At 38.3% G+C, this 10,016-nt stretch overlaps 1 protein-coding gene across 8 annotated transcripts in view; it reads left to right on the forward strand.

Moving 5' to 3' along the window:
* The window catches only part of PHC3 (polyhomeotic homolog 3), a 30,646-nt gene extending 20,957 nt beyond the window's left edge, over positions 1–9,689 (forward strand). For 7 of the 8 annotated variants that reach the window (XM_004943490.5, XM_426714.8, XM_004943491.5 and 4 more), the window contains one exon: positions 1,691–9,689. In XM_004943490.5, the coding sequence (XP_004943547.2) occupies positions 1,691–1,845 (155 nt within the window). In that variant the 3' untranslated portion in view covers positions 1,846–9,689. The remainder of the gene's footprint in view (positions 1–1,690) is intronic. The other variant, XR_212796.5, reaches the window with a different exon arrangement.
* The last annotated feature ends 327 nt before the right edge of the window (positions 9,690–10,016 follow it).

Here is a 10,016-nt window from a genome sequence, read left to right on the forward strand (position 1 = left end):
GCTACATTCATATTTCGGCACTTTGAAATTTTATTCTGTCAGCTTCTCTATTTCAGAAATGTTAGGGACATCTGTTTTGATTTCCTGTTGTTTTTTTTTCAGTCTGTAAGCTGAGTTCTAGTTGTAGCATCAATTGTCCTCATCAGAATTCTGAATGCTTCTGGAGTCTTGGAAGAATGTAGATGGCAGGACGTTTCTACTGTTAATTCCTCCTAGTCAAAGAGACAGCAGCAGTTTAAGCCCCAGCAGAGCTGCTCCTCCCTTCTTTCTGTAGTTGCAAGGTTAACATTCTCTTGTGCGTCTCCCACCCTTCCTTGTTAAGTAATTGCACAACCAATTGCAAAAACACCCAGATGTGATTGGAAGGGGTACTGAAGTGCATTCAACTTCCATCTTTTGTTTTTCCAAAATGACTTTGAGGAAAGGTTGTGGGTTTTTAAAGAAAAGCAAGTACATAAAGCAAGTCCTGTTTGAAAAGAAAAAGGCCTCAAACAAAAACTAATATTCTGTTTTCTAGGACTACTTTTGTTCCTAAATATAAAAGCTTCTTTTGTAAATGGTGTGCCCTGACAATCACCACGTTCAAGTCTCAAGTTAAACAAAACACAATACCTGTCACAGGAAATACTTAGCCTACAGAAGCTTTGTGGATTGTCAGCGAACCTTTATAATGATTGCTCTTGTCTGGGGTGGAAAAGTTCTTCAAAAAATGCAGGAAAAAAAGCTCAAAAAACAACAAAGAACAAAACCAAAATGCTTTGTTGAGGAATAACTGCGAACAGGAGTGGAAAGTGGAGCCTAAACTAAAATGTGTCTGAAAGGCTCTGAGACATATGGAGGAATGATTGGATTGACTAACATGAATGTATTGAAACCAGGAAATGTGTGGCTATGAGGAATGAAGGTTCAAATAAACAATGGACAATGAGTGCTCTTATTCACATTTAGATGTCTGCACCTCTGTTACACAAACAAGACAGCTCTTGAGCAACTTTTTGTTTCCATAGTGTTGTTAAATGGAAAGGGGCCTTCAGCTCCATTAAACAGTCCAATCCATGAAGAGCTCCCTTTATTATGTATGTTGCAGGCCTCAGTAGTTTGATCCCATGCTACTCTGTGTTCAGAAGGAGTTTACCATTTAAAGAAAAAATCCAACCAATTTCAGTTGTTTGATAATAAATGAACTACTGATAAATGTACTTGTGAGATAGTTGTGCTAAAGCCTGCAAATCAAAATTCTGTTTGTTTATCTCAATGGAGTTAACATATTTTGGAAAATGTAAGTAAGTGAATTTTCTCTTTGAGATGTAGCTAACAGTAGAATAAGCACATTTTTTTATTGTTTGAAAGAATCCACGTGAATGGTGGCTATTTTTGTGATTTCATCTCTTTCTTCCAATTGCAAGACCATGGCAACAGTTTTTCTTAATGAAATGAGAAAACTGTCTGTGCTAGGGCTTGAACTTTCCAGTAATTCATAAGTAGTTATGGTGTAATTAGGTACTGTAGTAAATATGACTTTCATATTATCTTAAAAGTTCTTGTTATTGAACTCCTTCATATACTGTGGGTTCCACAGGTAAAGAGGTAAGCACTGGGAACTGTGTAACTGTAAAGCTCAAGTATGGACAGTCATTGTGTCTAAGAATGCACGTTTCTAACCCAGTAATTGTTTTTCTGTTGCCTTTAGGTTGTCAAGATATTGCAGACGAATTTAGAGCACAAGAAATTGATGGACAAGCTCTCCTCTTGTTGAAGGAGGATCACCTTATGAGTGCAATGAATATTAAGCTTGGACCTGCATTAAAAATTTGTGCACGTATCAATTCACTGAAAGAATCATAGGGGTTGAACAATGAAGGTTTAAGCAAGTTACTCTGTGACTAAACCAGCAGTAATATGCCAGTGACTTCAGCATGGCATGAGTGTTACTGTGATGTTTTGTTGAACATCTGGGGTTTTCCCCACACAGACTTAAAGAAAATATTCTGCTGATTATATCATGTAGTTCTTTGCAGTTTCCAGCAATTAATAAGTTCATGGTGAAGCCTGAATAATGCACTGAGTTAAAGTGGGAGTTCATGGGAAAACATGAAGTGTAATATTCTGTTAAATATTCCCCAATATGTACTTGTAAGTTTAAGATCAACACCCCAGCACCCTCATAACCTAAACACCATTTACATTTTCTTGCTGTATTGTCAATTATGACTCTTCCCATATACAGCAGTTTTTGGACTGAAATAACTGAGTGTCCACAGACCCCGTGGAAGCACTAATAATGGTAAAATGCTATGCATTTAGTTGTGCTCTCCAAATCTCTTTTAGTCTTGGGCAAATTGTTTGTATAGAGTAGGTTGGCAGCCTGTTTTTCTTGTATAGACTTACCCTCATCTCTGCCACTGTAGTATTTTCTTTGTTTGGAAATACTATAAGCCATGTAGACGTCTCATTAAAGTCCTAACTATCAGGCTACTGAAATGCAATGGCATTACACTCTTGCCAGAGCTAACTGAAGCACATATATTACTTTACTCCTTGTATGCTGCTGTGCACTAAGAGGGCATTAAGATATTAGGTTTCTAGTTCTGCATACTGCTAGTTAAACTGGACCAGCAGTTCTCAAATGCAGATCCTGGTGTGAGAACACTCAGGTCAGGTTCCCAGTGCCTAGGCATGAGTGGTTTAGTTAGTTCTGGCTGCAAGTTATGCTGAGAGGAGTCTACCCTAAAGACTGGTGGTTGAGAGAAAGGATGGCATATCTCACAGCCTCTTTTTCCTGTTACCATTTCGTCTTCTAACTTGTCTTTCCTTGTAGTGCATTCCCATTGCCTCACTGGAAGCTTCCAAGCACCTCTTTGTCCACTGACTAGTGTGAGCTGGGCTTGCTGCAGCCCAAGGAAGGAACATGATGAGGAACTCTGTGTAGGAGCAGCTGCCATGGCAGTGGAAGGAGCCTATAGCTGTAGGTGAGCAGGAAGAATGTACCCCTTCTAGGCAGCACTGGGAAAAATCTCTAGGGCCCTGTTTGTACTTCTGGCAGGAGATACTGGCTCGAATGCTTCAGACCGTGGCAGTGAGATCAGTGTCTCTTTCTTCACTCTCTTATGTTTTATATGGAACAAATGTTTCCCCACTTACTGACACCCTCAGAGATGGGCTCTGAGGCAGCAGCACCTTCTCAATCTTTGCTTCCCCATTACCTGTGTAAAGATGCTGTTAGAGAAATTTTGCACCTTCTGTTCCTTTCCTCTTGCAGCTCCATTTCCCTTATGTACAGGCCTAGCTCCCTAAGCTCTCCTAGGGGGAAGGAAGGGCATGTGTGCTGATAGAATTACCGTGTATATATTGGAATATGTGTATGTGTCTGCAAACAATGTATTTTGTATTTTATGCAATTTGATGCATAATAAATGAGTGTGTAGGGTCTGCCTAAATATTTCCCTAAGTATTCCTGAAAAGAAAAATTGATCTAAAATTTGAGAACTGCTGTCCTAGATCAAAAGGGATCAATGCACATTTACTGGCTGAAAGGAAGGTTTGTGACAGTTGGACTAATGTGTGTAATATTCAACTGATGACCTTAAAGAGTCCATTAGGATTGCAGAAAAAGTTGTGCTTCATTTGCCTTTAATTAGATTATTTTTTCTTTCTTTTAAGAGACCTTCTACCATTATATTCCAGAGATCAACATGAGCATTGATTCTTTTAATTACAGCCACTTGAGCTTTCTGATAGCGGATGTTATTAATTTTTATCAACCACTGAAACTCCAAGTTAGGACAAGCCATTGCTGTTACGTGCTAATTTATGGTGAGAGCCCTAATCCAAATGGCGTAAAGGCTTTGGAGAATTAATTGATGTCTGGGTTTGTTTTGGAGGAAAGTTGCTAGGCACTTTCTAGTTTGTTTGGGCTTTTTTTCTGTCTTCAGTTACTGTTGTCAAATAAACTTAATTGTGAAGGTTCGGTGTTTGGCAATGTTCATTTGAAAGATTCTCAGATGATGGAGACAGTAGGTTCCCATTTGTAGCATTTCTGTAAGATATGCCATGTAGCATATTTGTAACATAAGTTTTAAAGAATATGTTCTGTTTTAATGAGCTAATTGAAGACTGAAGATATCTTAGATATTTATCTTTTGGCTCCTGTCTAAAAGTTTTATTATTTTTATACAGAAATGTCACTGGCTAACTTTTAACCTGTCTTCTGATTGTACTGTTCTTTGGCGATGTAAAAAGTAGGTGTACTTCGCTGCGAACTGATAATAGCTTGAGGCATATTTAAAAATGTGGACTTATGTTGTGAGTCCTATTTAGACCTGCAGTTAATCAGCGTTATGTGCATGAGACTTCCACGATTGTTTTAATTTTTGTTTTATGAGACAGCTTCCAGGAGGACTGCAGCTAGTGTTTATGCACAACTCTTGCTAATCACTGACAGATGCCAGGAGCCCATTGCAGACATGATGAATGCACGTCTGCTCTGGTTCTTCTGGTGCACTATGTCTTCTCTGGTTTTGGGAGAGCCATAGGTAATGAGTTATGCTTTAAGTATTCATGAACACAAGTAAGAATGTGGGCCTTATGTGTATTGGAAGGTTTTTCGTTCACCTATTTTGGCATTACTTGGGACTTTAAATCAGATACAGCTATAATAACTTACCCTGATAGAGCAGCACACATATTAGAGTTTGCCAGTATTGCTGTGCCATTAAAATCAGTTTTTAAAACATCATGCCTGTACGCACAAACTTTCAAGTGCAACTAAAGTCTATTTCAGAGACTTTGGAATTTACTCAAAAGAACAACAAAAAAAATACTTGCAGCAATATTCCTCTAGAACAACTTTGCATACCACTTGCTTCTGCTTCTGTTCAGGTCAGACAGATTTTCCCAGGCTTATGATACCATTTTGCATAGCTTTCCCCACAAATTAAGTTTGACCCTCTTTCAGAAGAGAAAGTCTTGCTGATTTTAATTGATTTATTAAGGTGCTTCCATCACACCCGATGTGTATGCTACAAATCCTTTTCATTTGTTTTATTTCAGGGGATTTTGTATTCTGTGTTCAGATTGCTGTTGTGGGCTATATCTCACAGTAATTCCTGCAATATTTCTGTTCCTGTAGAAAAGAATGGAGATCGCTGTAGGATCTTAGCTAGAGGTGGAGATGTGTTCGATGGCTTTTTCCCTTTTTCTCCATCAGCTTCCATCCTACTTTACTTGCTAATTGAAAGAGCAGCATTAGCTCAGGGCAGCCTTCTCAGAGCACTGAACTGAACCTGACTATCAAGCTTTCTTCCAATAGAATTACAACAATTACACTCGTCTCAGATTCATAGTGTGTTTTGTGTTTTAAAGAAATGCACCCGGATGGTTGAAATGGGTATGCAGATTGCCCCACTCATCTGGCTCCTATCACTCAGCAGCCCTGCTTTGCAATAGGAACAGAGTGCTCCAGTGAGGAAGCTCAGCCATCTCCAGTGACTGAGTGCTCTGGGAGCTTAAGGCTGCTGCTTGTTCACGCTGGGGCTTGCCAACGAACTGCCAATTTCTCCCAGCAAACCTGGCCCGTGCCTCACATTTGGCATATTTGTAAGATTTTATCACCTTCCTTATAGAGAGAACAAAAAAACAACAGAAAAAATCATCTTGTTGATTTAAACTCAGTTGGATTGGATCACAAGAATGAGAGTTTTTAAACAGACTACATTGCAAGTCCATTACATTCATTAATCCTTGTCATTTTTTTCAGAAAAGATGGAAAGTAAAACCCTTGTTACACTTCAGTCAGTATGATTACTCAAATAGGCTGATGTCCTGCAATCATCCATTTCCTCATTTCTTCCCTGCAATTGTAGTTTTCTCTTCTAATAACTTCTTGGTTAAACCACAAGTTAGAATCCAGCCTTTTGGGTAGCACAGAGAGTCCTTCATAACTGCAGATGTGTCAACAAGAGAAAAGAAATGTGAACAAATAAGTATTTGAGCAGACTTACAGTAGCTTTGGATCACTTCTTCATCTTGATCTTAGCTGAAAGCAAATGTTCAGGTGTTGCTTAACTGTAGTTTGAGCAGAAGTGTGTGTAGTATGGAGACTTTGGTAGCTGTAGCATGCCACTGCATGACATACTGTTCCACTTGCTGCCTGTTACAGATGACTGCTCTCATCACAATATCAGTGCAGAAACTTACAGCTCAATAATAACTTAAGAGATTTCTTACACATTAACAACTGTATAGCTCTGGGCCATCAAAGAATGCAGTGACAGCCGAGCTGTGAGTCTGAGTTTTACAAATAAATAGGCATCCACATAATTTATAACACAAGTAGTTCTGCTGATTTGATTGAGACTATTCATGTCAAAATCGTGTATATAAAAGCTTGCAGGGTTATTTTCTCTTACCAGTATGGCATAGAGAGTTAGCATACCTTTAGCTATAAAGTCATCTAACCAGATTTCTAATTGTCAGTAGTTCAAGGATGCAGACAATGACTCTGCAAAAGAATCCTTTTAGGATGCTTTTTTTTTTTTTCCCAGCTTTCCCCAAACTTAGTTTACTAGAGATGGAGAGAAAAGACCATCTTACGGTGTATTTAAACCAAAACACATTTTCTGTTGAATGCTGGGTGGGACAGGGATGGACAGAGCTAAACATGGAGGAGCTCTGTCATGTGCCATTTCTTCTCCATATAGATTTATGAATGTGCTTTTTGCACTTTTGGGTCTCAGCTGTGTTGGCTGGAGGATTTTGTGTCATGCTTGTCTCCTGGGTCTCGTGGTCAGCACTTTCACATATATTGAAGGCCCCACCCTAAGCTGCTGTGTAGGTTTGTGTAATCTCTGTGTTATACCTTATGTACAGATGCTTGTCTACTTGGAGGTAATGCATATTGCTAACTGGTCTCTTACAGCTAAGTGGAAGGAAAAAAACATCAAAGGTGTGAATATTCTTGATATGTAGGAGGCTTACAGTGTGGCTTTTGCAGCTGTTGATCTAAGGTAAGGGTCTAGAAAGATTTCTCTGATGAGCTTTTCGAGCACAAACGTACATTTGTAGAATGATGATCACAAATACTGCCTTGAATGCAATACGTAATATTTAAGGAGTACTTTAGTTTTGCATAAAAAGCACTTTTTACATAGGATTGTTGAGAGGCTTGAAGTTGTTGATTGTGGATTCTGAAGGAGGATGTTCCTGCTGATAATGGGACTGCACTAGAAGCACAAATACAACTAATTTATGACACAGCTGTTCTGTGGGTGAAGTCTTGTCCATGTGTGGGAGCACTTGTGCTGTCTTCCACTACCTGGTCAGTATTTTAGTAGCTGGAATGTTGATATCCGCTGGTAGTTTTATTGCAAAGAGTATGGTTGAAAAAACAGTGAAACATTCTGCAAAGCCAGCTTCACTTTCAAGTATTCTCTGTGTTTTGTAGTCTTAGCAAGCCAGTGCTGATCAGGAAAGACGTGTAAAGATGGTTTTATTGATGAGTGCCAAGTAATTTCATTTAAAGAGGTAGATTTTTGCTCACTAAAATCCGTGTTGATTTTTAAGGGACTCTGATATGAGGAAAGTCCAGAAGTTTCTCAGTGTTAATACTTTAGCCAATGTTACCACTAATATCACTAATATCATATAATCCTGTAAGAATTGAAGGACTGTAAAATGTTTGTGTGGTATAAGGTCATTAGTTGCTGTCACAGCACAAGTAGTAACGTATGTATAGAGGCTAGTGGTTGTCAATCATTCATATTATTTCAGGTCTTACCACCTTCCTAACATAGCTTCTCCTCTTTCAGGCTTGCAGTGAAACTGTAATCCTGTTCTTCAGAGTAATGGTGTTTGGTTATATTGCTTGATTCAAGGTCCAGTGTTCAGACTTCCCAGAAGCACCAGATAAAAGGAAGTGCACCAAGAGTGGAAAAGAGGCTGTTAGGAGGATAATAGAGATCACAACTGGATCAGGTATTTCCCTGCATAAATAAAGATGGGCTTAAAATGAGATACCATTCATCTATTTTTAGTTACTCATCAGTAGGCTTAGGCACCACAGTTGGGCACTATGTGTAGACCTGTAGTGCTGCTGTTACCTACATGGTGGCTATAAGTGACAGCCTGCAGGTTGATCTTCTTTGACACTTTCTCTCAAAGTGTATGAAAGAGGGAGTTCTCTGGTAACTCATTTATGTAACATCAGTACGTTAATATTTGATTTGCCTGCATGTTGTGGTTTCCCTGTAAAAATACAGTCTTAAAAACTTCAAATGGCTTTAGAAGCAGTGCAGCAAGTGAGTGAATTCTGCAGTATGAGAATAGATGAGGATGTGTAAACTTTAATTACAAGTTGAGAATCTGATAAATACGTCTGTACCGTACCCAGCTTCTTGCAATTCCAGTTCTGTCTGCATTAGTGAATCAGAAGGGTGAGACTAACCACACAAAAGGGATCTGAAATGTACGTTATTGAAATAATCTTGCTTTCATCTGGTTTTAAGTGAATTTAAAATGAGGTATTTTTCCTTGCTGGCTGAGTCGGTACAAATAAGTTACTTCATGACCTTCTGAAGTGCCTGGTGCATTACTACATTTGGAACTAGGTTTTGTTAGTATTTTGTCAAGTCCCTTTCAGTGTCCAGTTCATGTAAAACCTGAAAGATATGTTTAGACATACTTTATCCTATAGGATGTCAAGCACTAACTGGTAGCGACTGGAAACTGGGGGCAGGGAGTGGTTCCTTAAGGCTGTTTTATTGTACGTGCTTCCCTACTTCTAATGTGGAAATAGAATTTCCTCCAAATACATCATCCTGCATAAAAGATGAAACACTTTGTGATGCCAAACACCTCAAACTATGTTTGCTGCAAACATTGCTGCCTCTTACTACACTAGTTTTAAAACTTAGTTTTTTATCCTATACTGTTGGTTTTTTATGGCCTTTTTAAGAGATTTTCCAGAAACCATTTTCTGCTGCTTTAAAAATGCTGTCCTTTTGGTTACATCACTGAAACCTCAAAGAAACTGACCCATAGTGCATGGTGCAAGAAGCACTGTGTGGGGTAAAGCAGTAAAACGATAATTGGACTTTGATTCACTGCAGAAATGTAAGCTTAATAGTTAATGTTTGATTGTGAATTCTTATCATGGAGTGATATACTAGAATATTGTTTTATAATAAGTTCTAGCACATGTATCGCTGATGTATCACTAAATCCTGCAATTAAATCTTGCCTATAATTGGTACATAATAATGTAAATGGTAGCCCCAAAATTAAATTCTACAGTTGAAGAGCACAGTGAACTATGTAAAACACATCTTCACCTTGTGAACTGTTTTTCTTAAAGCACTTTCCTATTACCAACTAGCACGTGAATGAGTTCTAGATTCTCCCATTTGTTATCATCAGTAGAAGTGAGATTTCTTTAATCTGTCTGGTAATGTTTAAATTGATTATACAAATGCTGAAACAAAGCACCTTATACTATGCTGCTTAAATTTGCTTGTAATTGCACCTTTGGTTATCTGCAGATTTTTCTTAAGTATTCTTATGTGATACCATTGTTCCCTGTGGGTCTGAGTGAATGATTAACCAACCTACAATATAATTTACTTACATAGTTTCTACTTCAATACAACATTGTACTGTGAGTTCAGTGCTTCAGAAATAAATACTACTTCCATTTGTTTGCTTGGGTTGTGTATCACTTATTTATCTATCCCCTGTAAAGTTAAGAGCTTCCTCAAGCTGTAAGAACTTGAAAACTAATGAAATAGTTTGGAAGTCTGAACAGGTTTTCCCTTACTGCACTAGGCATGCTTTAGCAAATTTAACTACTTTAATGTCAGAGTGATTTTGGCTCCAACATACATTCTATTCTAGTCCAACCCATCCTTTAACCTTTGCCATGTACTCACGTAACCTTGTAAGAGTATACGCATCTGCTTAGTATAGGGGGTCTAGTCCAACTGTTCATATTAAGCATGTGCATTTCTTTTGCATTAAACCTCTTA

This window comes from Gallus gallus, chromosome 9 (genome assembly GCF_016699485.2).
Source record: "Gallus gallus isolate bGalGal1 chromosome 9, bGalGal1.mat.broiler.GRCg7b, whole genome shotgun sequence".
NCBI classification, from domain to species: domain Eukaryota; kingdom Metazoa; phylum Chordata; class Aves; order Galliformes; family Phasianidae; genus Gallus; species Gallus gallus.